Source organism: Mandrillus leucophaeus, unplaced genomic scaffold (assembly GCF_000951045.1).
Source record: "Mandrillus leucophaeus isolate KB7577 unplaced genomic scaffold, Mleu.le_1.0 Scaffold333, whole genome shotgun sequence".
NCBI classification, from domain to species: domain Eukaryota; kingdom Metazoa; phylum Chordata; class Mammalia; order Primates; family Cercopithecidae; genus Mandrillus; species Mandrillus leucophaeus.
Window position 1 is genome coordinate 3,117,962 of NW_012103510.1, and position 26,482 is coordinate 3,144,443.

At 53.3% G+C, this 26,482-nt stretch overlaps 1 protein-coding gene across 1 annotated transcript in view; it reads right to left on the reverse strand.

Moving 5' to 3' along the window:
• Positions 1–3,063: 3,063 nt before the first annotated feature.
• The window catches only part of NKD1 (naked cuticle homolog 1 (Drosophila)), a 95,350-nt gene continuing 71,931 nt past the window's right edge, over positions 3,064–26,482 (reverse strand). The window contains exons 4-9 of the mRNA XM_011988656.1: positions 14,979–15,085; positions 11,118–11,213; positions 7,460–7,607; positions 6,881–6,965; positions 5,384–5,511; positions 3,064–4,602 (exon numbers count right to left, since the gene is read on the reverse strand). Coding sequence (XP_011844046.1) covers positions 4,013–4,602; positions 5,384–5,511; positions 6,881–6,965; positions 7,460–7,607; positions 11,118–11,213; positions 14,979–15,085 — 1,154 coding nt within the window. The 3' untranslated portion in view covers positions 3,064–4,012. The remainder of the gene's footprint in view (positions 4,603–5,383; positions 5,512–6,880; positions 6,966–7,459; positions 7,608–11,117; positions 11,214–14,978; positions 15,086–26,482) is intronic.

A 26,482-nucleotide genomic window follows, 5' to 3' on the forward strand; every position in this document is an offset into this window, starting at 1 on the left:
AGATTTACAAACAAGACCAAACCTCTCACCCATACCAGCCTGCAGGAAAATGTGCTCAAAACCTCACCAGCAGCCACGGTTTCCCCTTCTAGTTTTCCCTCTTTCCTTCCTTCCAACCTTCCTCCCTCTCTCTTTCTTCTTCCTCTGATTCCTCATTATTCAGTATAACCTCTTTATTTATTTATTTGAGATGGAGTCTCACTCTGTCACCCAGGCTGGAGTGCAGTGGTACAATCTTAGCTCACTGCAATCTCTGCCTCCCAGGTTCAAGCAATTCTCGTGCCTCAGCCTCCCGAGTAGCTGAGATTACAGGCATGCACCACCAAGCCCAGCTAATTTTTTGTACTTTTAGTAGAGATGGGGTGTCACCATGTTGCCCAGGCTGGCCTTGAACTCCTGACCTCAGGTGATCCACCCAGTTCGGCCTCCCAAACTGTTGGGATTACAGGCGTGAGCCACTGTGCCCGGCCAGTATCACCTCTTTTAGAGGTCATTTACAATCACATCAAAATGGAAATCACACTTGCTCTTGAACTCTGCAGTTCCATGTGGACACTTTCTGTCGCCTGTCTCCTGCCCGTGGGCACTGGGAGAGCTGTGTGCAAGGACTCTCAGCACAGTGTTCGCCAGAGCCTGGGATGAGAGATGACCCTTATGACCACCAGGAGGGGATGGGGCAAGCTGGTGACAGCACCTCTAGCACAGAAGGCTGAGCAGCTGTTAGAGAGTAGAGGGCAGAGCTCTATGATCTAGGGAGGGAGATCTCCAAATATATTCAGTTACTGAAAAAAAATAGCATAAGTATGAACACTATGCTCCTTGTGTAAAAATAAAAGGGTGGGGTGAGAAGAGGATTAAGCAGTAACTGCAGGGTTCCCCGCCCCCCACCCCCTTAAAAATAGATCCGAAATAAATATTGCAAAATGTCAGCATTTGTAAATTCTGGGTGGTGAGTTCACAGTTACTGTTTCACAATTTTCTGTTTCAAACTTTGTGTTTGAAATACTTTAAAAATTAACAAAATGCATATGGGGAGATATAGAAATGCATTTATTCTGGTAAAGAACAGCTAACACTTTCATAGTGCTCACATGGGCCAGGTACTCTCACGATCCCCGCCTTTATAAAGGAAAAACTGAGGCACAATATTTCAGTTGAAGCACAGAGCTACAAAGAGGCCTTAAGCACACCCAGTCCTCGGTACCCAGTGGTCAGGATTCGAATCCAGCAAGCTGGCACCAAAGTCTGTGCTCACAACGCCTACACTACACTGAGGGGCCCTAGGCCACACCCAGAAAGTTGGCATCAGGGATGCTGGCGGGCCTGGGATGGAGGGAAGTTTACTTTTTACTGTGTACCTTGTGTATGTACTATTTGAATCTTTTACATGTGCACGTTACTATTTTTTTAAATAATGTTTTTAAAGCTGGGAAAGTCCCAGTTACCAAGAAGTAACAGAATCCTGATAGTTGTGGAGCTTAGGGAGGCAGAGGAACTGCTCTAAAACCAGTAGTTTCAACTCCCGGCTGGCCTCCAGGGTTGCAGCAATTCGGAACCTGGGGCGCCATTACTTCCTGTCCGGTCTGCACCCCTCCCCTCCTGTCTTCCGGTATAGACCCCCACCCCCTTGCGGGCAGGTTGGCCATGTGACCCCAGCTGGGATGTCATGATTGGTCCAGCTATGGGCACCAGATCTAAGCCCAGCCAATCAGAATCCTGCCTTGGGCTTTACACTAATGGAAGGTCCTTTTCCTTATGGTTAGCGGACCCAGAAGGCCAACAGTCAGGGCTCCCTGACAAAGCATGTAGTTGAGTACCAGTATCAATCCGAGGGACAAGAGGGAGGGACAAGAACCAGTCTCAGCTGAGTTCACATCCTGGACTCTGTCATCTCAAAGCCAGTTCCCTCCCTGCCTTCCAACTTGGTTTCATTCACTTTGGATTGAGTCGACTTCTCACTGACAGAAACCCACAACCCACAACCCAAAACAAGGGCAGCCCATGGCCATGATTAAGCTCTGCACCAGTGGCGAAGGGATCGAGTGGGAGACCAGAATCCCAGCTCTGCCCTGTGTGTGGCCTCAAGGGAGTTACGAACTTCTGAGCCTTAGACATGCTCCCTGAGCTGCCACCAAGCTGCCTCATGGGGCTGTCCTAAGGATTAATGTATTAATCCAATCCCAGGCACATCAGTCATTAATAAAATTAATAATATGGTAACAACTAAGCCCACTATCTTTGGAAGTAACTCCTTACTAACTACATTAAACCCAAACTCGAGGCTCTGGAAAAGAGGATGCCAGCTGGGAGCTAAAACGGCAGAAAGGAAGGTAGCTGGAGTTGCTTCTCCCTCTTGTGTCCCTCTAGATTCACTGTAGACTCTCCTCTCTGACCTGGGAACATACCCGTGTGACCCACATCAACAAGCTCCCTCGGCCCGGTGGCTTCCAGCGGCCTCAGTCAATGGATTGAGGCAGGGGCAGGAAAGCAGGGTCAGGATATTAATTTCCCTGGAGGATCCCCATGACTGGCTGCATCCTTTGAGCAAAGGTCATAGCTCCTACAGGTGCCCCTCTCACTCCTCCAGCAGTCCTCTGTCTGCTAAAGATAACTCCTTCCTCACTCAGGCCCAGGGGTGGGCGTAGCGCTCCACACTGCCAGCCCCAGGGTTCTGCATTCTCGTGGGAGGCTTAGCCCACACTTCGTAAATATTGCCTTTATTAAACTCTGCTCAACTTACCCAATTTGAGTGTGTAATCTGCTTTTCTCTGAGACGCTGGCTAGCTGATTGGTTCTTTTTCAGGTTTCTCCAGGCTCTGGCCAGACAAAATCCTTCTCTGCAGAGGATGTTGCCCCAGGGTCCCAACTCTGGTCATGGTCCCCTTTTCCCTCCAAGCTTCTGTACCCCAGCAGTTTTCTCCAAAATCCATCAGACCCCCAAACCCGAGAAGGGACCTCTGATGAAAGCATCTGAGCCATCCAGCCCCAAAAGGAGACAAGCAGGGTCACATCTGGGTTCCAGAAGCATCCAGAGAAGCAAACCACTGATTTCTACACACCAGAAAAGATACCTGAGAGTGTATATTTATAGAAAGATACATAGAAATGGACAGATGGCATCTATCTATAGATACAGAAAGCGCTGTTAGAGAATTGTGTAGGTACGTATATATCTGCCACATCCTCCCCCACAACCAACAGCACACAATTGCCCGGATCTTGGAAAACGACACTTGTTTAAGTGGTTGGTTCCCTCCCTAGCAGTTTCCAAAATGAGAAGGATGGTCTCAGGGATAGTCCTTAAATATGTGTATGTATCGCTGTAAAGGAGAGAGAAGGAGGAGAAGGAAGAGAAGTGGATTTTCATGTTGTGCATGGCAGAAGAGATGGGACTGCTTTGGGGAAAAGGGCTTGATCCCACTGGAAAAGCATGAAAGACAACTCCAGAAAAGACAGCTAAGGTTTCTAGGTTGGGACATAAAAACACAACAGCAAGACGTTCGCACTCTGCAGTCCACTGAAATCCCTTGTAGCACATTACAATCAGTTAAGGGCAAAATAAAATCAGAATAATACTAAGAGGTAGCAGCTGTTTATCTTCTCGGAGATTTCAAGGGTCTCTGGAAGCTGGGCCAGGTAAGGGTGCTCTCCTGGAAGAGGCTGGGGTGGGGCAGAGTTGGGGCTGAGGGCTCCCCGGCTCTGGGAAGGGTGTGGGCTGATCCGCACAGATGCTGCAGCTCCTGAGCCTCCAGGGAGCCTCTGTCCATTACAGGCCACTCCAAACCAGAGTCATTTCCTGGGCTAGTTATGCAGTCCCCACAACATATAAATAAAAGTTTAGTTCTGTGTTTCCATAGATCTTCTACATGAAGGCTAGCTAAATATTAGTGGAGTAACAATAATTATTAATAACAATAATCGTCATAATAACAATAATTAATAGAATAATAATGCCTTGGGGTGTCGGGGGTGGGGTCCTTCATACGGCAGGGTGGGGCCCTGGGGAGGGGCTCTATGTCTGGTAGAAGTGGTGGTAATGGTGGTGATGTTCGTGGTGGTGGTGGTGCTCATGTCTCTGGACCGGCTGCCCGGCCTGGCTCTCATATACCACCACGGCGGGCAGCTCCCGCAGGTGCTCCCGCCCCAGGATGGGGCCACCCGAGGCCAGCGGTGCCTGTAGGCCCCGGCAGCCCTGCTGGCTCTCCTTGGCTCGGTGCTTGTGCTTCTTGTGCCCGAGGGGGGCTAGGGAGGGGAGGAGGGCCGGGCTGGCGGCCAGGTGGGCGGAGGGGGACACCGCAGGGAAGGCGGGTCCCAGAGGGGGCTTGTTTCTTGCCCCTCTGGCCACGTGGCCCACACCCACGCTCTTGCCCTGGACCTTGGGGGACCTCACAAAGTGCTTGCTCCCGTCCTGGGTGCCCCGGAGCCGTTGCTGGAGCTCTGAGACCTTGGCGATTGGGGTGTCAAGGAAGTGGAAGGAGCCCGGGTCCACGCCTTGGGGCTTTCGGTGTGGGACGTGGATGGCTTCCGGCTCATGGGAGCGAGACCGAGTGGGATTGGAGGTGCGGGGGGGCAGTTCTGACTTCTGGGCCACGGAAGGGGAGCCTAGGAACCAATTCAACAGACATTTAATGAGCACCTACTGTGTGCTGGGGCTTGTGCTGTACCCCAGACATCACCCCCACCCCCAGTTCTCCAAGACCAGAGCTACCTCCCAATGCCCGACTGCCCCTCACTGCCTTGCAGGAAAACTCTCTGAAATGGAACTTTCCCATCTGCTAAGTGGGAAGAACTGGTTCTTCGGTAGGTCTTAAAAAATACTCTCCGAGAGGGAGCCGAGAAAGAGAGATGGCAGCAGAGACCCCAAAAACCGTCTAAGGTCACTGGGGCAAGAAAGAACTCTAAGTATATTGCTAAAAACATACAGAAGTAACTTCTAGAGGAATTAAACATATGAAGAGAAAGGGGAGAAGGGAGTTGTGGGAGTGAAATTGAGCAAGAGGTCAACATAGGTCAAGGCTGATAAAGACACAGCAGCACTGTACCTAGGGAAACCGAGGTTCTCGCTGGAAGAAACAGCCAGGAGGGGTCAAAGTGGTTGCCCAGGGAACAGGGCTTGAATGGGCTGGGTTGGGGCACGGAACTGTTGTTTGTCATTGGGTGCTAAGTCCTTAGATACTATTTGATTTTGTTCAATTTCGTGCATGTATTACTTTAATTTTGAAACCGTTTTTAATGTCACTTTCTCCAAGAGTCTTTGACCTGTCCCATAATAGCTGTCTTCCTGAAGCCTGGGGTAGCAGTGAACACCACCCGCATGGCCCGCATGGCCCGTCCAGCCACGCCCTGCCCTCATCGCCCAGCGCAGGGTGCTCGAGTCCCTTACCAGGCCCAAACTGGGACGTGTAGTTTTCTATCCCGGCGAGATCTAAGTAGTGGTTTCTCCTCTCGATGTTCTCATCTACGCAATGGTGGTAGCAGCCAGACTGCTCCAGGCGGCTGTCACCCTGGAACCTACGGCAGGGGAGGAAAGTGAGTGGGGTGACACCGACCACCAGGTGGGGGCAAGTGCACAGGCTACTGGGAAGCCCCCAGAACGAACTCTGGACCATTCATTCATTTTCTTCTTGGCCTTTGGAGAGGGTGGGGAGGAACAGCCCTCTCTACAAGCTGGCCTCCATTTGCTTCCCTGCGGATGGAGAGACAGACCACAGACCACAGCCCACGGACAGACCTCCCCACAGCTTCTGGGAAGAGTGCACGGGAGTTTGCTCTGAACAGGTTCAAAGCAAAAGTGAGAGATTATTGGCCAACTTCTAAGAATGCCCCAGTGCCAGGCTTCAAGCCGTATGTGCCCACTGCAGGTAGGTAGCCTAACCCCTGCTCTGGTTCCCCAGGGGGTACAGGCAGCAGAAGCCCATTAAACTGTTGGAGTTGTGGGTGGCAGACCCCATGACCAGCCCTACGGCCCAGGATGGGCCTCACCAGTGTATGAGTGTGTGTGTGCACACACACTTGTGACTAACACAGTGTGTATGGAGGGGTGGGGAGAAATGCTGCCAGAGGCTTTCTTTTTCTCCTGCAGGGCTCGGGGCTCCCTGGTCCTCTCCTCCAAAGACCTCTTTGATCTGCTCCCGTCCTGGCTTCCTTCCCACACAACACAGTACCACCTTCCCCCAGGATCTCTAGCCAGCCTGGGTCCCTCTGATTCGCAGCCCTGTCCCCACACCTAGCTGTGACCCTGCTTGAACTGTTTTTTCTTTCCCCTAAGCGAGTACTAATCCAGCTCCGGTCATTCCCTTACCATTTACACTACAGGTTAACACAGCCTCACGCCTGCCATGTTACTGTTGTTTACTCAATCCCTTTCTTTAAACAATCTCTCTTTCCTTTCCTCCCTTCCTCCCTTGCAGCTGAAGAAATAACAGGTGAAAATTAACTACAGCCTCATAATTCCTTATCCACCATTCTGAAATCCAAAAAGCCTGAAAAACAAGATTTTTCATAACCCACGTGGCAGCCAGGCCCACCCTAAAGGGATGGGAAGGTGTTTACGGTCTCTATCTCACTTAGTGTGAACATCCAATCATCTCCCAGTAGAAACAGCAATGCGTCAGAGCCTGATGCACTGCTGAGAGCACCTTTCCAAAGCCCCAAAAATGCTGGACTCCAGTCTTGTCTGCCCACGATGTGTTCCATAAAAGGATGTGGACTACATGTAGTTATTTGTTAATATTTTCATTTGATTTATGAGTCTGTGCATCAAAAGCGTTGGCTCCCTGAAGAGAACACAGACCAGAGCAAAACTTCTTGCTCTGAATCCTTCAGATGCAGGTATACAGCTGGTGTTCAACATATGCTTATGTGCACCATGCCCACATACCTGAGCGGGGCTCGCTGCTTCTTCTCCCAGCTCCGCAGCTCCTCAGTGGGCTTGGTCTCTGCTCGGGGCCTTGTGCTCTGCAGGTCTGAGTCCGGTCCGAGAAGCACAGGAGACACCAGGTAAGCCACCTGCTCCCACCCTCCCCAGGGCTGCCTGGCGTGCAGCTGCTTTGCAAGGTCACTGTGGGAGGGTTCCCTGAGCTGGGGCTAAGTAAAGGGGTCTCAAGGCTACCTGCCCTGGACACGTCCCCATCTAGCCTCACCTCCTCCCCCAGACTCCCCCTCCAGCCTCACCTCCTTCTAGCTGGCCTCAAGGCTTGCAGACGCCGTGCTGCCCACAACACCAGCCTTTATACCAGCAGCATGGCTCTGCCTATGTGAGGCCTCTCACCCAGAATCCCTTCCCTCCCCTTCCCACCCTTCCTCCTACCCCTTCAAGGACCCATTTGAACCCCACCTGTCCACAAAGCAGCTGCCCCAGAAAGCCCACAGGTTCCCTTCCAGCCCTCCCAGGAAGGCTCTGGTCCTTCCCAAGAGATAGGAGGACGCTGTTTCCCAGGCTCAGCCCTGCAGCCCTCACCGGCCTGATTGACAAGGATGCTCCTCTTGCTCTGGCTGCCCTCGGGGGCCACAGTGAGCTTTACCCGCAGCATCTTGCTGGATGTCGGGGAGTGGTTGACAGAGGAGTCCACCACCTCATAGATGGTGTGCAGCAAGCTGGTGATGTCCTGAATGGGAGGGAAGCGGAGACCCATGTGGGGTTTCAGTCACGGGGCCTTGAAAATAGAAACCAGAGGGCCCGGTGGATGCTGCAGGCCTGAACCCCTCTGGCTGCCCCAAAGCAGAGCCTAAGGCAGAAACCTGGATGTCTGAGGTTCATTTGGGAAGAGATCCTAGGAAGCAGAAGTGAGGGAGCAGGGAGAGAGAAGAGGAAGATCCCATAAGAGAAAAGGAAAAGAACAGGTTACAGCCAGGGGCAACTGGGGCTCAGTCACACTGGGGCCCTGGAGGGAGTGTGGAGGCCACCTTGGAACAGCCTCATCGAGATAGAGGGAGGGTTTAGAAATGGACTCTCATTCCTCACTGCCTGAGAGCTCCCCGAGGATGCTACATTCCCTGTACTTTGGATTTTTGTTTGTTTGTTTGAGATGGGGTCTCACTCTGTCACCCAGGCTGGAGTGCAGGGGTGTGATCATGGCTCACTGCAGCCTAGAACTCCCAGTCTCAAGCGATCCTCCGACCTCAGTCTCCCTAAGTGCTGGGATTACAGGTATGAGCCATGAGCCACTGTGCCCCACCCTCCCTTGTGCTTTTGGGTTTCCCTGCAAGGGCCAAGCCAGCTCCCTGTACCTGAGGAAGTTCTTACAGTGGGCACCGTCCACCATGGTAGCAGGTGAACTTCAAGGTGGGCCCAGGGAAAATGGGGTGGGAGCATCAAGAGCATCCGCTTCGGGTTTGAAATGAAAACTGGAAAGGGAGACGTGTCCCTGCTATGGACTGAATTGTGGCTCCCCACTCACTTGCAAATCCACAGGTTGAAGCCCTAACCCCCAATGTGATTGTATTTGGAGTAAGGAGATAACTAAGGTTAAACGAGGTCATGAAGGCAGGACCATGATAGGAGATCAGGGCCCTTAGAAGAAGAGGAGAGCTGGGATATGGCTCACACCTGGAATCCCAGCACTTTGGGAGGCCAAAGTGGGAGGATCACTTCAGCCCAGAAGTTCAAGACCAGCCTGGGCAACATAACATTCTTTACCAAAAATTAAAAAAAAAAAAATAGCCATGTGTGGTGGTGCACACCTGTAGTCCCAGCTACTTGGGAGGCTGAGGTGGGAGGATCACTTGAGCCTAGGAGTTTGAGGCTGTAGTGAGCCGTGAGCACACCATTGCACTCCAGCCTGAGCGACAGTGCCAGATCCCATCTCTTTTTAGGAAAAAAGGAAGAGACACCAGAAGAGGTCTCTCCACCACGTGAGGACACAGTGAGAAGACGGCCGTCTGCAAGCCAGGAAGTGAGTCCTCACCAGGAGCTGAAGTAGGTGGCACCTCAGTCTTGGACTTTCAGCCTCCAGAACTGTGAGGAATAAATTTCTGCTAAGCCACCCAGTCTGTGGTATTTTGTTATGGCAGCTTGAGCTGGCTGAGACCGTCCCTAAAAGATAAACTAATCTGTGAGAACTTGACCAAATCTCATCTCTCTGAGCCTCAGGTAACCCTCAACCAGAATGGGGTGTCCACACAATGTTCCCTGGGTGTCTCAAAACCCTTCTGATTGGGGCTGGAGGGCACAGATTCCCCTCACTAGGCCTTTTCTGTCTGGGTATCTGCTGCGGTCACTTGTCTGGTGTTGGGGAGGGGGGCAACGTCCTGCTTTAATTGGCATTGGAAACCTCTGGAGAAGACATTTTTTCTCTATGAAGCAGACGCATCCGTGGCCAGTTACCTGCCCAGCAATCCTTCACCTCCTGCCTGTTAAGTCCTGCAGGCTGAAGCAGCTGAGGCAACCCCAGCGCAGCCCCAAACAGGCAGGCATGTAGGTGGGCGGCCCAGAGTAGTGGGGGCCAACAGAGGCGCTGACCCTATCTGACCCTATCCTGGGAGGCGTGGCGGCTTGTCCTCTGACAATGCAGGTGGGAGGGGGTCACACAGAAAAGCCAGAAATCCAGGATCTTCAGTTAAATCTTCAGAATCACTGATATTGACAACTGATTTTTACCAAAACCCTTTGGGGGACCAGACCAGAACATCTGGGGGCCAGACTGAAATTGTGGGGGCCACAAGTTTGAGACCCAGGCTCTAGGCACTCCCTAGCTGGCTTGCTCAGTGACCCCACCTCTTCCAACGAGGCCCACAGAGGGCTCTCCTTGTTCCTCCTGTCCTTCCCTCTGGCTTCTTCATAAGGACCTGTTTGCTCACTCTCTCTATCTTGGGCAGCCCATGAAGGAGGCTTCATTATACAGATGAGGTGGCTGAGGGACACTCACTTCATCCCCCAGACTTCTGATACCTTAGAGGACCTGGGGCCCTGGTGTCTAATCAGGGTGGAGGTGGTCCCAGCAGACCGAGGGTCTCAGAGCCTATGTGCTCTGGCAATTCTAGCTTGAAAATCAACCTCACTGACTACACAGGGCCAGACACGCAGGAATCGGTGTGCTATTTCCTGCATGAACGAACGCCTGAAGGAGGAGCAGGTCTTCTTTCTGATTGGAAAGCTGGCTCACACCCCAGCTCTGGGCTGCAGATGCGGTGAGGTGGGAGCCCATCCGCCCTGGCACTCAGAAGGCGTCGAAGGGAATCGTATTTACAGCCAAATTTGAGGAGTGGCGTCAGGGCTAAAAATAGACCAGGGAAACACCAGACCAGTCCTCCCTCCACTCAAAACCACTCCCTGGCTCCTCGGTGGGAGGAAGACATGACCCAGTGAACACTTTCTCCAGGGCCAGGCTGGGCCACCTTCCTTGGAAACTCTCTCCCTTCCTCTCATTACCAAGGCAGCGAAGGACAATGCAGGTTGAAGCTGTCATCAATCATCTTGCTACTGCCAAGGGGAGAGTCTGCCTCACAAGAAGGGAAATAAAGCTGAGGAACAGAGGAAATAGACTGAGGAAACAGAGCAGTGATGAAAACCTTGTCCTGAAGCCACCGAGCCTCTGGGTCAAGCCATCCATGAAGTCAGACCCTGGACCAAATTTCAGTTACATGACCCAATGTATTGTATTCCTTTTTTTTTTTTTTTTTTTAAATACAGCAGTTGGAGCATGTATTCTGTCACTTACATGTCAAAGAGTCCTGGGTGCTTAAAAGTCACAACTTCCTCCTCCAACCTGTTGGAACAGCTCCTAAACCACAGCCTGAGAAGGAGGTGACCTTGTTAACCCAGAACTCACATCTGGCAGCATAAAGATGAACTTCTCCTGCACTACCCACAGAGCTCCTGCGAGATCTGGAGGAGCATCCCAGAGCTGCTGGCAAGTGGGAAGAGAGGACACTGAGAGGCAGTGCCTGGGCTGAGAGCAGGGGAGCTGCCCTCCCTCCCTGTCCTCTTCCCACTTGCCAGCAGCTCTGGGATGCTCCTCCAGACCTCGCAGGAGCTCCCAGCAACTCCCCAGCTATTACAGCTTTCCCTGAGGGGCAGGACCGATGCAGGGGTGAGAAGTGGCAGTGGCAGGGTGCTGTGCCCAGGCCCTGTGCCTGCGGGCATGATGCACAGCAAGAGGCCAGGCAGGTGCACTCACCTCTCGGGTGACCTTGCCGTTGTTGTCAAAGTCGTACAGGGTGAAGGTCCACTCCTGCCGGCTGTCCTCCTCCACAGACACATCGCACTGGAGCTCCTGGATGCAGAGAGATGGGTGGGGCTGGTCCCCTATCTGTGGCAACACTGACTGGGTGGTGGAAGCCTGGGCCTAGAGGCCAGGCCAAGGGGTGGCCACCTGTCCTCTGCCCTCCCCAGACCTTGAGGGGACAGGGAGCACCTTGGCCAAGACAGAACTGGCCCAGGAGGGTAGCCAGAGCCCGGGCAGGGGAGGTTTGGCCTAGGGAGGGATGCCTGCAGGGGTGCCTGGTGGTCTGTGGGTCTTGAAAGACAAAGGAAACACAGGGGGTCTGAGAAGAGGCGCTGTGGTCTCAGAAAAGCTGAACTTGGACCAAGGGCAACAAGCAACTAGAAGGCAAGGGAGCATCAACTTGGGAGCCCCAGCAGCATGCCGGGGTAGGACAGCATGAGCATGAGGAGCTCGGGTGTCAGTCAGCCCCAGGCCCCAGCCCCTGCAGGGCCCTCCACAGCTGTGTGACCCTGGGCATGTCACTGCCCTCTGCTGTGCCTCAGTTTCTCTTTGTATACATTATGGAAAATGGTAGCCTCTCTCCCACGAAGTTGCTGGGAAGATTAAATGCCCCATCCACATGCCCTCAGCCCAGCTGTTTCCCTGCACCTGTGGTGGGGACAGTTCCCAACCTCCCGCCTCATGTACGCTCTTCTGTCTCAGGGCAGCCCTGAAGAGCCCGGGAAGGAATGCGCAGAGGCGATGGAGCAAGGGAGGGACAGGAGGCAGTGGAAATGCCGGGCCTCCTCACCCCTCCCTGGGACAAATCTGAGCGCATGCTACGTGGCTCCTAGGAGGCTCTCCAGCAGGCAGAGCCCACAGATGAACTCAGACTTCGCTGGCTTCCCTCCTTCCTCGCACCTGTGCTCCAGGATCGCCTCCCCTACACACTGCCTGCTCCCAGTGCCATGTGGCCAGGTCTGCTTAGGGGAACTGGAAACAGGAAGTGGAGGGCAAATGCTGGTGTCATTTACACCTGTGCTTGGAGCACTGTCTGGCACATGGAAAAGCTCAATCAATGGTAGTAGCTGTTACTTTTGCTGTAATGATTAACATATTATTTCACTGAAATAATTATTTCAATCAATAATCAATGAAACAATCATTTCATTATTATCATTTTCAGCAACCTGAAGTGTCTGACCCTAGGGAATATGAGCCGCGAAGCGGTGAGCTGGTCACCGGAGGGCTGTGTGCAGAGGCTGGCTGAGTGTCAGACGAACAGTTCTAGGAAGCATGCTGTTCAGCAGGAAAGGGCTCCACAAACAGCCTTTCAGATCCATAAGATTCTATGGAAACAAGACCATTTTGTTCCATGGCATGCCAAACTCCACCTCTCCTTCTGCCATCAAGAAGGTGGCATCCGGCTGGCCTGGCAGGAGGAAGGCTCAGCTCCCCAGAGAGGGGAAGGCAGCTATCTGCGAACACTAGGGGAGTGAGCCCCAGCACAGCGTCCTGGCCCTGGCTACTGCAGCTCTAAGCCATTTCCCTCCAGCAATTCTCAGGCGCCTACGCTGAGTTCAAAGCCAACCTTGCTTCAGCCACGCCCGTTTGACACCTGCCAAGGGCCCTCATTGCTGCCCGAGGTACTGTTTCATGTAGCATGACACACGTGCCTACATACACACCCCTACACACACACACACACACATGCTTACCCCTAAACATGTACCTATACACACGCACACCTATACAGGTACACCCCATACGTGCACACCCTACACACACATACCTATGTACACACACACACACACACACACACACACACACATACCATTTACCTGTTTCCAAGACAGCTTGGGTCTGAGCTTCAGAAACATGAGTTCAGTAACTGTGGCCACTTGCCCCACCTGTCACATGTGTGTCTCCTAGGCCTCTCCCACACCCCATCTGGGCTTGTCAGGTGAGTCCTGCCTGTGGACCACAGCTCAGTCCCGAGCCTGCGCCTCCAGAAGCAAGCACACTTGGGCTTCCAGGGAGGCAGGATGCCTGGGCCCGGTCTTCCTTCTGCCACTGAGTTTAGCCCTGGGCTTTGCCAAGCTCCCCAAAAGACCCTACAAGGACCCAGGTGGGCTTAGGGTGGGGCTGGGCTCCAGGAAGAAGCTGGCAGCCCTAATTCCTACTAGACACTACCTGTCCTCCTCAGGCGAGCCTTCAAGCCTCTTGGAGGCTGCAGTGCTGGTGTGCTGTGTGGGGAGAGCAAGCTGTGTGGTGTGGCCTGTGCAGGATGGTGGGGCATGGCAGGGAGACGACACTGGAAACGGGGTAAGATCGGTCACCTGGGACCCTGCACACAGGGCGTCTCCCCCATGTCCCACCATCCAGCACAGGCCACATGACACAGCTCATTCTCCCCACACAGCACGCTGGCACTTCAACCTCCAGGCCCTTGCTCCTGCAGCTCCCTCTGCCTGAAAGACCCTTCTCACCTCAAAGGTTCCGCTGTGCACCCCTCTCCCAACTCAGAGCCTCACCCACCTCCCCAGTCTCCACCGCCAGCTGCTGTTCCCTCCTCCGGGCACCGCAGAGAGCCTGGAAATGCCAAGTGTCTGTTACCCCACACCCCTCGGCCTGACCCCCACCCCGGGCTCCCAGATCTCATCTCATCACTGACTCTGCAGCCACTGGGTCTGGGGCACTCAACTGTCCCCTGGTCACATTGTGCACTCCTTGACGGCAGGAACCACACCCAGTCTAAGCTGGGTCCCCTGGCAATTAGCCAGTGCCAATCAGCACTGGTTAGAAAGAGGGACACCCTCTTAAGCACTTTAGACCTTTAGGCGCATGAACTCATGATGCTGACAACAGCCCAATGCAACAGACATCACCACTGTCCCCACCTTACAGGCGAGGCACGTGAGACCACTGAGACTTTAGGGAACTTGCCCCAAAGTCACACAGCCACTAAGTGTATAGCCAGGATTTGAACCCAGGCCTGCTGACTCTAGAGCTATGTCCTGGTGGTCTCAGGAAGGCAAACATAGGGAAGGAAGAAGGGAGCAAGGAGGGCGGAGCAGTGGGGAAGCTCCATGCAGCAGGCCTGGGCCTGGCTCTCAGCACTGGGCACTGTGCTGGGTGCAGAGGGGCATGCTACACTATCAGGCAGTGGGGAACAGACCGTGCAGCCACTGGGTCTGGGGCACTCAAGTGTCCCCTTCTCACCCCAAAGATCCTTCTCTTCCCAAAGGCTCTCCTGTGCATCCCTCTCCCACCTCCTACCCCTACGCTCAGAGCCTCACCAACCTCCGCCCACAGCCTCTGCTCCCTCCTCCAGGCACCGCGCAGAGCCACAGAAAGGCACATCCCTGGTGTTGCCCACATGGGGAAACTGAGGCCCAGAGAGCGTCAGGGACCTGCCTGTGCCTCCTGCTCGTCCATTCCACCTGAGAGCCCCCGCAGGCACCCCCAGAACAGCCTCAAGAGTTGGAAGGGAAGGTTTCACCAAGCAAACTGAGGTCCAGAGAGGTGACAGCAGCAGCAGGGCCAGAGTCCTGCCTCCCTCGTCTACTCTCATGCCTTCTCCCAGGCTGCTGGGCACACCTCGCATGGAGGGGCTGGGACCAGGCTGAGCAGGTGGGCAGTGGTGAGTCCCTGGGGTCTGCCCTGAGCCAGGACAGCCCCAGATGTGGCAGGAAGAACCTCCCACAGAGGGTGCTGTTCATGCAGAGGAAGGGCCTTCCTGTCTGGAAGGGCCTCAGCTTCCCTCCTCCCAAAGCACAAAGTTGAGAAAACCCATCTCATCTCCCTAGGACCCAGCACCAAAAGGAAACTTACTTCAAACTTCAGCTGCTTCTTGGAGCCTGGGCAGGGTTCGCTCACTCTCTCCATCTTCTTCTCATCTCCGCTGCCCAGCCCGTCGGTCTTCTCAGGAGGCAGGGCCACTGTCAGGGAGGGAGGCGAGGGAGCATGAGGACCAGGGTCCAGACGCAGGGCACTGCACTCACTGCACCTTCGTCTTCCAGGCCTGGCCTGGACATTCTCGCCAGTGGGCTGGGCCCACTCCTGCCCTGCCCATTTGCTGGGGTCAACATCACACTACTCTGGCACCTGGTACTGCCTGGGGAGACCCCCCGCCAAGCATGGTACACCCATTTGCACTGTCGGGGGCCCCCTCAGGCCCCTACCAGCCTGTGACTTCTGCCCTGTGGAGGCACACAGCCACCCAGAGCAGCGTCAGGCCAGAGGGTAGATGGATGAGAGTGGAGGGGTGCTTCTGGAGCCTGGCGAGGGAGCTTAGGAACCATGGCCATTTTCTGCAGTCTCACTGCCTTGCGTGCTGACATTTTGGCCTCCTCAAAGGTGCTACCACCTGGGCACAGCCTACGGCACCTTGGTGGATGGCCAGAAGGAGGGCCAGAAACAGAGTTCAACTGGGTTGGCACTCGTCCACATATATGTATGCACAAGCACACATGCACACACATACACACGTCTGCACATGCACACACGCACATATATGTACACTCATGCATCACACCTGCTCGCACACATATGCACACTCACACATGCACACACACTCGCACATACACAAAAGGCATCTTCAGGGAGCACACTCATCCTGAACCTTGCATTTGGCCTCTGCTCACCCCAGGTTCCCCCTTCTCTGCCAAAGGTCACGGCCCTGTGTGTGGCCTGCCAGGAGCTGTGGGAGGGTAAGTGTGAAATCCCACGACCTACTGACACTATTTTCCTGAGGAAGCCAGCTCAGGGTAGCACCATCCTCCTTGACTTAGGACCCAGACTACAAAGTGCCATCAATTCTTGGAATGTCCCATAAGCCTCCTTTAGTCCCTTCTGCCATTTTGTCTCTGTCTGATAGTGGGGCTGGGGTTTGCCGGAGACATCTTTTCCAGGCCACACTCTCAGCTCCTCTCATCTGATTCCCTCTGTTGCCCTGGGGTAGTAAATGTGTTGTCCTGTTTTAAAGGTGAAGAAACGGCCTGGCTCCTACTCCGGGAAGGGAGCCTGGTCCTTCTACCCTGACCCAGATGTGGCCGGGGGTTATGTGAGGAGCTGAGACTCCCCAGTCAGAGAGGAAGGCAAAGCAGGACTTTCTTGGGAAGTCAGCAGCCTGGAGAAATGAGGCCGCTGGGCCAGGCAACTAGATGGGGGCTTTGTGTCTCTCTGATCCCACACTCCTACCACACTCACACACCCCAGCTATGCAAGCAAGGACCTAAGCGCAGTCCCTGGGCCAGGCACAGTGGGGATGCCCCCAGTGGGCCTGGGCCCCTGCTCTCCTGCTCTGCTCGGTCCTGCGGGCTGGGAGCTCTCTCCTCTGCAGTTAACGAAGGCACTTCCCCTTGGCGCCACTGTACGTAAAGATGAGGCAGCAATGACTAAGCACTTGCTGTTTACTAACTCCATCCTCACGAAGCCCTGTGAGGCAGTTATTATGATTAGCTCCATTTTCCACATGGGAAAACTGAAGCTTGGAGAGGATAAGTGCCTTGCCAGTAAACGACAGAGCTGGGATTTGAACCCAGGCAGCCTGAATCATGCTCACAGTCAGTCCACTAGGCTGCCCCTCCATGCCTTTCATGGCTCAATTCAGGAGACTCGGTGCTTCTCTCAGCCTGCCTCTCTCTGTCTAATGGAGGCCGGCCAGCCAGGGCAGTGGTCATCTCCACCTGGGTTCTGTTCTCTGGCACTGTGTGACCCTGGGTGGGTCACATACCTTCTTCAGACGTCTCAATTCCCCAGCTGTGGGGACCGATGACCCCACCCCACTGACTCCTGGGAACAGGACAGTTAGCAGCTAAGTTTTCTCAAAACGGAGGCTTCAGGAATGCAAATGGACACAAAAGCATTATATCAAATATACACAGCCTGTGTAGGCAGCTTTGGACAAGGCCCTTGACTCCTCTGGACCTCAGTCCCCTCGTCTGTAAAATGGGAACACGACGGCCTCACCTTCACAGGGCTATTGGGAAAGGGCAATGAGGAAAGGGCTTACAGAGCACAGTGGCCGGCACTCAGTAGGTGCTCGATAAATGCTGGCTTTGCCAAGGATATAGACGGGCTGTGGTCCCAGCTGACAGCCCAGATCCCAACGATCCCGCTTGACCCCAAACTGCCCCACTGGAGAAACCAGAGTAATATCACGGCCTGCAGCATCCTCTACTCACCCCTCCCAGGCAGGGGGAAAGAAGAGAAAGAAAAAGAAGAAAGAAAAACAAAGCCCAGATCCATCTTCAAAGCTGCTGCCTCTCTCTGCAGAGGTCCTGGCTGGAGATGCAAGCTGGCCAGGCTTGTCGAAACCAAACTTCAAGTTCAAAGGGAAGTTATCAGAAAACCACCTTCAGGTTCAATGTTGCCTTTCATGTTCCACTTGATAAAATCCAAAGAAAAGGAACCTCTGTCCCTGCTCTCTCCTCCTCTGGAGCACTCTTCCTCCACCACGCACGGACAGCCTGTCTTCCCTCAGGACCTCCCCTCTTCCTTCCTTTCTCCTCACCTGAAGGGGCTGGAAAACATCCCCCTCGACCCCTCATATGTCTTCCCCAAAGACTACGGTGGTCCAGATTGTCCTCTCTTCACCAGTGGCTCCCTCATCCCATCCCAGCTCAGAAAGCCACCCAGACATCCACAGGTCAGCTGAACCCGCCAGGGGCCCCTCCCAGCATGGGGCCTGTGATCCATCCTGCCCTGGGACTGTGGGGGTCAGGAACAAGGATAGTCAGCACTCTATCTCCACCAAAGGTCATTCACCCTCCTATTGTCCCCTGCCCAGTAGCCAGACGAGGTGGCAGAGAACTGGCCATGCAGACCCCAATGCTGGGGCAGGGGCCAGGCCTCATCCACATATGAGCCCTCTGAAACTAAACTAAGTCAAGCCACCAAGGCCCCCAGTCAGCCCCGTGCAGAAGAAACCACCCTCCACCCATCAGTGAGCGCAGGCTCATGGGAAGCAGGAGAGGGGGACTGGTGCTCGCTGCAGGCCGCCCAGGTCATGCCAAGGGGGATTGCAATGATGTATTTCTGTTGAGATCAGCTTTGGCACCAGAGTCTGAGTCCATTCTCTGCCTCTGATTCTGGTTTAGCGCAGCCATTTTTCCCCTTGGGAAATTATCTTTTGGGGGCCTAAATATCAGGGAGTACCGATCATGCTGATCACTCTTCAACTGAAAGTCTGAGGAACTGCAGGAGACACTGCTCATTTGGAAGAAAAAGGGAAAGCAGAGGACCAGGTGGGAAAAAAGGCCTTTCACTTGCCTAAGAAGCACTTTTGGGTGACTTAGAGCAGGAAGTGGCAAAGTGCATTTGCTGAGCCAAACCTGGCCCACCTCCTGTTTCTGTAAATAAAGTTTTATTGGGACACGGCCATGCTTATTTGCATTGTCCATGGCTTCTTTCACTCTATGACAGCAGAGTTGAACTGTTGCAACAGAGCCCACAAAGTCTGAAATACATACTATCTTGGCCCTTCAGGAAAAAGTCTGTGGATCGATTGCTGCTTTAGATGTGTGCTACCCTCCACTTCTAAGCACAGGATATGTGCTTGAGGAGCAGGGCACAGACAATTTCACCTGTAACTTGCCTGCTTGGTTGGAAACCCTTGTGCAGTACACAACCTGCCCAACCATACAGTGGCCATGGAAGAAAGAAAATGTCAACTCTGCTTTCTTAAAGCCTATTGTCAGCTCATATGAATCTGGGGGAGTGGTACTGGTTTGAAGAGCTCCTTCTCTTTGGAAGCTGCTCCCTGTCCCTCCTCACACCATAGCCACGAGGAGTCGGCTTGCTGTGTTTACCAAATGACGGTTCTCTCCCCATTAGCTCCCAGCCTGGCAGCTCTCCACCCTCAGCAACTGCCAGATTAAATGCATTACTTGACCATCTTCACCCGGCTCCCTTTGATGTTCCCTTCTCAAGCTTCAAAATACCTTTTGGAGGGAGATCAGACAGCATTAAACAGAATTACTAATTAATTAAGCAAAGTTAAATTTTAAACACTGTTTGTTGTGTTAGCCAAAAGCCTGAACAGAACAGACTTTTTTCCTCCGCTGAGATCAAAGACAGTCTCTTCCCTCTCCCCTCCCCCAGTTTAAAAAAAAGGGAGGGGTGGAGAGGAAGAGAGAGCGAAAGAAGAGAGTGAGGAAATACCTGAATGGTGACAACTTTGATTGTGGGTCTAGACACCACCCCCGCCTCCCCATGGGCCCAGTGGGAGGCTCCTTGGGGATCGCATGCTGTGAGAGCCACAGTCACTCGGGACTGTTTACCCTGGCAAATGGCAGTGACCCAGGGAGCAGGATGGCACGGCCCACCCAGCCCAAGCTGCTGACAGCTGGCGCCACCCAAACAGCATGAGAAGAAGGTCTGTGAAATAAAACAGACCCACCCTCCTCAACAGTCTTGCAGGGTGAGCTCCTCGGGGCTCTTCCCCTTGGTCCGGGGTCACTTGGGGTCACTAGGAGACCGGCTCCAAGAAGCAGGCTGTGCACTGTACATCCCCAGGTGGTGCCACTCACATGACCGATACCCTAGATATGTGTATTGCTTATGACATCCTTTGGACAGATGGCAGAAAGGTGTCTTGAGGAGGGGCAGCTTTTTTCTGATTTGCACGAATGCATCCGGAGCTAGTGGGGTGCTGTCTCCCGCCGTTCAGTCTAGCACTATTCTGTACACTCCTATCTGGGACCTTCTGATTGCCTCACAGGAGCCTCCACATCTGCACAGCCAGGAAGCAAGTTTCTTGAGATCTGGGGCCCTCTAGGCCTCTGCTCCCGGGTTGCCCAATGCCTAGCGCTTCCCATCCGTGCACAGGGCAAAGATTCTGCCAGGCCTGCTGAACTACAGCACATTCTACAGGTAGGCATAAGGAAGCTTGGCTACATAACAAATATGCCATACCTTCTGCCTTCATGGAGACTGGGAAGTGCCATGGGGAGGTGGGGAGTTGAAATTTAGGTAAAAATCCAAACCTGGGATGATACCAGTAAATGCCAGCTTATCTTAACACAATACAGAAAGGCCTGGTGCATATGAAACTTGGAAAGAAGAGACAAATTTGAAACACAGTTATGACTAAATCGGCCCCACTAAAGACCAGAAATTACTAACACTTCAAATGCATGGCAGACCCCTCTCTTAGCCTAGTTACCTGGCAAGTTCTTCTCGGTGAATACAATGTAAGATTTAACACAAGCCAGAACTTCCTTGCTAGAGTCTGGATGCTCGCCCTGACATATCCACAGTCCTTTCTCAATTGTCCACGTACAGATTATCTGCTGCAAATATTTCAGTCTCAGGGTTGCTTGCCAAGATGTTTGAGTCCGCAACCTTCTGACAGCAGCTGTTCGAGGGAATGCAGATGAATTTTAATATTAGCCTCTGCCAAATATAATTAGGCGGGTAAATCTGCTGCCAGTAAAAAGAGAAAGATATCATATGTGCATTCCAGGCCAAATGGTTTCTTGCAGTATCTGTATCAGGCTCTCCGCAGGGAATGAGGGTCCTAGTGATCCCACCTCTGTTTGTAAACACAGCCACACACTTTGTTGGGCCGCACGGAGAGGCTGGTGAAGTTAGTAGTACCACACATTATTCCATTAAGTCCTCTTAACACTGAGTGTGCTACTGTTGGCATTGTGCAAAAGAGGAAACTAAGCCTAAAAACCAAAACTGATTACGCCGTTTCCCTGCTTAAACCCCTCCGCTGGCCCCCTTTCCCCTAAGGAGGGGTCCAAAGGCTTCCACAACCCGGCTGCTGCTGCCTCTCAGCCCTGTCTCTCTGTGGAACTGCGTTCCCTTTTCTGAGCCTGCCATGCTCTCATCCCTGCCAAGAACACTCTTTCCAGCTCTGCAATTCCCGCTCATCCTTCAAGTCTTCAGTTTAAGCCTCCCTTCTTCTGAGCAGCATGCTCTCACACCCTCAGGGCTAGGTTAGGCTTCCCTGCTCAGTGAGCCTTATTACACCATTATTATATCACTCACTTAATCATCTGAATCTTCCGTCAGCCCAATATATATACCCTGAGATATATATGTCTATAGGGCAGTGTCTATCACACTATAGGTGCTGCATCATCATCAGCATCATCAGCTTCATCAAAAGGAAACAACAGTAAGTAGCAGAACCAGGATTTGAACCCAGAAGTTGTGGAACAAAGAGAACTAAACCCCATTTTCCCAACTCCTCAACCACTGGCCTCTCCACTCTGTCAGACCACAATAGCTGACACCTGTTCCTGCCTGTCCAACAATCCTCCTTCTTCTGATAATAGCGTCTGGCTTTCCTCCGCAGAGCCACTCATCCCCCACTCTCAGTCTATGTAGTTTATGGAGACTGATCCCACTCCAGGGTCGCACTGCACTCAGTACCCCCACCTGACCCAGCTTGTTTCATCCTGAAGGCCATGTGGCTGGTCCTAGGTCAGTATGAAAGGAGAGTTTATGGAGAAGCTAATGAAGCTAGACTTCTGGGCCCTCCCACCTATATGGGCCCTTTCCAAGTCAGAATGGGTCTTTGAAGGTGTCTATGTGGTCATATGTGTTTGTATTTGTAACATTTTCCAAATTAGGCATTTTATCCTCAATCTATTAAGATTGTCATCTAACCATTCTGACATCCTGTGCCTGTGTGAGGTGATACTGGGGGAAATACAGGTATTTCTGGACATGAGCTAAGGAGAGACTGAGGTGGTGAGATATTTATTTTGGTTTAGCCCCCGAAAGCTTCAGGTCCCACAAAACCTAGATTTACCCTGGTCAAGTGACCAGTAAAGTGGTCAGTAAAGTGAGTCTGACATGTGCAAGGACCACTGTGACCTGGGAACTTTCTTCCACCTGAGAGGGCTGTGCTCATAGGATGGGAGTGCCCAGAGCTGGGGAATGCCACCCTCGCCACCTGTGGGGGAGAAGCTACCAGGGGACAGAGGGAGAAATGATGGAGAGGGACGCAGAGGGGCAGCGAGAGAGACACGTGTGTGAGTGTGTGAATATACGTGCGTGTGTGAGTGTGTGTGTGTGCGTGCATGTGTCCACGACACGGTTTTAGCTCCAGAATCCAAACAGGCCTTTTTAGGCAAGATCTACCCTAGGATTTTTCAATTTCATGAGCCAAAAGTGTAAGTGAGTGTCCAAAAGAACCGAAAAAATCCTGACTTAACACATCCATCTTTCTGAGATCCTGCTTTTTAGGAAAAACCACCAGTACCAGCACCACAGCAGTGATTCACTCACCCAGGGCAGTGCCCTCTAGGGCAATGTCCAGCTTTCTCACCAGTGGGGGTCTGCCCCTTCCTGAGACCAGAAATGCCACCAGGGCCTTCTTCTCCACCATCCTGCCTCCCAGCTGCATTTTACTGCCACAAGATTTTGCTTATGGACCAGTTGTAACTGAGGGGAAACAAAAAAGGGGGAAAAGGGGGTGGGGGAGGAAATTCTTCTCAACAAATAACATTCTGGCCTTTTTTTCCTCATCAGAGCATAAGGCTGGTGGCCACTCAGCTTTGAGATCTGAACAGGACTGAGACGAAACATCTGTTCAGGGAGGGAGGGGGAAGCCCCGGGAGAGAGAGAGGGGGAAAGGGGAGAAAAAGCCTTCTGTGGGCTAAAAATATCATGTCCCTTCCACTCTCCCCTCTCCGTCCCCACCCAAGTTAAAACATGTGATGAAATTCAGCTTTTACAATCTAACCCCGAGCTACTTGAAACTATTAAAGCCTCTCCGGTATCTGACACAAGTCAGAATTTCCACTGTTCCAGCTGAGCTTTTATGAGGAGCAGACTTGAGAGAAACTGCCAAGGTAACAAAGTCCGCTTGTTCTCTGTCACCGCTGCAACTCAGCTTCTGGGGGGACTGCAGGGGAGTGGAGAGTCAGGGCCGCTGACACCCCCCGACAGGACGGGCTCTGAACTGAGGGAGAGGAGCCGGCAGGGCATAGGCACCTGCCCCTCCATCTGGGGGTCCCTGCTGCCCTCCCGTGAACTCCCCTTCCTCCCAGCCTTCCTAGGAAGCCACCGCCAGCCCTGTGTATTAGGGAGCCTTGCCCGGGAGTCCCAGGCAGTGTCCGTGGCTACTTCCTGAGAAGTCTTAACTCGCTCTCTCTCTGTTTCTTGCCCAACTGCTCCCTGAACCCCAAGCTCCAATCAGCAGGTATCCCACGGTCTCCTCGGTACCTCTCCTTGGATGTTAAATGGGCATCTTGAACCCAACAGGTCCAAAAACAGGAGACTTGATGGTCACCTGCCAAAACCTCCACCTCAGAAGTGACACTGCCAAATCCTTAGTTCCTGAAGCCAAAAGTCTAAGATGCATCCCTGATCTCTATCGTTCCCTCAACTCCCTTCTCACCAGCTCCAACCCCTAGCCTCATGGACTTCTCCCCCCCAAGCTCCCAAACTAGGCCAGCACCATCTCCTCTCGTCTGCAACCCTGCAATCACCTCCTGGTTTCATTGCCCCCTTCCTCCCTGCCCATGGGCAGTCCCTCCCAGAAGCCAGAATTCGCTTCTTAAAACAGGTCAGAATCCAGCAGTCACCCACCCAACCCTCTCCAACCCAAGTGCGTGGTCCCACACTTGACGACCGCCCCACTCTCATTCCTGATGCCACAACGGCCTCCTTTCTGTTCTTCCCCAAACACCAAGTTCCCTCTACCCTGGGGTTCTGCTCACTCCTCCTAGCTGCTCTCCCCCTACATTCTTCCATGGCTGGCTCCTTCCTGACATCTGCATCTCAGGTGAAACATCACCTTCTCAGAAAAGCCTCCTCACTCTACCTCTCCCTGGGTTTTACCTCTTAGCAGAGAACCACTACCAGAAACTTCCATGCTCTTTCTCAGATTTACATATTCATCCCTGCCTCCCTCCTGTGAATGTTGTGACCAATGGGCCTGCCTACCTTGCTCACTGTGAACCCAGGGCCCAGCAAAGCCCCTAGCTGCAGCAAATGCCCAGCACATACCGAATGGCGAGGAGTGAGGGGCCAGATTCTGTTCTCAGTCTGCTGTGTGACCTTGGACGGGTCACTTCCCCTCTCTGGGCTTTAGTTTTCCAACTACCAATGAAAGAGACTATAGGCCTCCCAAGTCCCTTTGCCCAACATCTGACCCCTGGGAGCCTGGACGGACTAGCCTAGGCCCCAACACAGGTACATAGGACCTGCCTGAGAGGCCGGAGGAAGGGGTCACCTGCTTTCAGTGAGGCAGAGGGAGGAGTCGTCTGCTTTCAGTGACTACACGGTGTTGACTTTCCTTCTTCAGTGAGTGTTTATTTATTGAGCACATACAGCATGCCAGACCCTACTCCAGGCACTGGGAGCACGGGGAGGCCTTTGGAGATTCTAATAGGATTAAAGAAGCTTTGCAAAGAGGCCGTCTTTGATCTGGGTTAGGTAAATGATTATAAACATGGGCTGGTGCCTCTTCAAGAAAACTGAACCCAGGAAACAAGAATCATGGCAGCTCAAGTGTGTTGGGCACTTAATCTGTACCAGGGCCACCCTTGGGACCTACATCCATCACCTCACTGTCTTCACGATAACCCTGGCGAAGAAGTGCTACAAGGAACCCAGTGAGGAAACTAAGCCACAGGGAAGTGACCCGCCCAAGGTCACATAGTGAGTGTGGGTAAGCCAGGCTAGAATGGGGTCTGAGCTGCAAATTCATAAAAAGTCAGAATGAAGGGACGAGAGATGAGGAAGGCAAAGTTAGGGACCGTTGCAGAGCTGAACAGGACCTGAGTTCCCAGAGTGCTGCTAAGCCCCCACCAGGTCTCGGTCCTAGCACTGCTCCCTGCTGGGCAGAACGAGCAACTCCAGGCACATCCACCCTTGGGTTGAGGAAGCAGAGACCACCCCAAGGGCTGCCACGTCTGCACGTCAGGCCAGTGGGGAAGGGGCGGCAGGGGCAAAGCAAGGCCTGCCCAGGAAGCTGGGAGGCCCGGGCCTGGTCCTGAGGAGGAGGGGCTGCCTGACTTCAGTGGTTGTAGCATCTCCTTTAGGAAGCAGGGACCCTGCAGGCTAGACCACGCCCTGCAGAGGGGGCTTCCTAGAGAAAGATGCCGGGAAGTGGAAAGATAGGAACCAGGCACTTGAGGACCCAGAGGGAGAATGAGCAAAGGCCCAGAGGTGAGACACAGAGATAGCCAAGAAGCTGGGCGGGGGCAGGGTTCACCAGGTGAGAGGCAGGGGGTTCCTGGAGAGAGGGAGATGGGAGAGGGGGACAAAGCAGTGGCTGCAGCACCCTCAGACACAGTGACTCCTGGAGGCCATGCAGGAGAACGCGACCTGGCACCCATTCTCCCCGTGGGGTCCAAGCCACAGGCTGCGACTACCTGGAGTGCTGCCCAGCTGTGGGGCAGGGAGGCCGGGTGTGTGCTGAAGGTGAGCATGGGGTCGCCCCTCCCTGGTCCTCAGACCCTAGCTGGGTCAGTTGAGGAGGGGGCCCTCTCCCCTCCTCCCCACGAAAGCCTCACCTCACCAGCCCCGCCACGCCCAGCCAGCTCTCAGAGCTTGGGACTTTTGATGTTTACTTTGTTCTTTCCCCAGTTCAAAAGGAGCTCTGCAGCCCTGGCCCTCGCACCAAGCCCAGCCTTAATCTCCCATCCCTCCCGCTCCCAGCTGGCCAGTTAAGGCGGTTAAGACGCTGGATTAGGGCCGGCTTTACATAACAACGCGGGAGCTAAAGCCATCCTCTCCTGGGATGGCTAAAAGACTTCTTTTTATCTTCACGCCTCAGATGGCCTTTTTTCTCTCTTAAACAGCTCTCCAGCCCGCCAAGAGGCAATGAACTTGGCCAACAGGAAGACAAAGAAGAGATTCAGGACTCGGCTTTTTCTCCCTTGGCCAGTAGCACAGAGGGACCCCCCAGTCCCAGGTCCGGAGCAGACAGTTGGTTTTCTGTGGCCAGAACTCAGTAGCACCTGCTCTCACCAGACCTAGCCATGTGGTGGCCTGCCATCCACACCATATTGCCCACCCTGGGGTGGGCGGCCTCGGACCACAGGACCAAGGGTGCCAGAGGACCACAGATGGCCACTGGGTCCAGGGTCCCTCATGGGGTCTTAAGGGCCACACGGACAGGTCCAAATGCCCACCCGACTCAACCAGAGCAGCTCTGCTCCTGCTGCCTTATTTACGGTTTTCACTTTTAAATACTGACATTAGTTTTTAAATTCATAAGGAATACACAATTATCTTTTTTGATTTTTTTAAAAAATATAATTTTAGAATTATTGATAATAGAGACAGGATCTCGCTATGTTGCCCAGGCTGGTCTTGAACTTGTGAGCTCAAGCAATTCTCCAGCCTCAGCCTCCCAAAGTGCT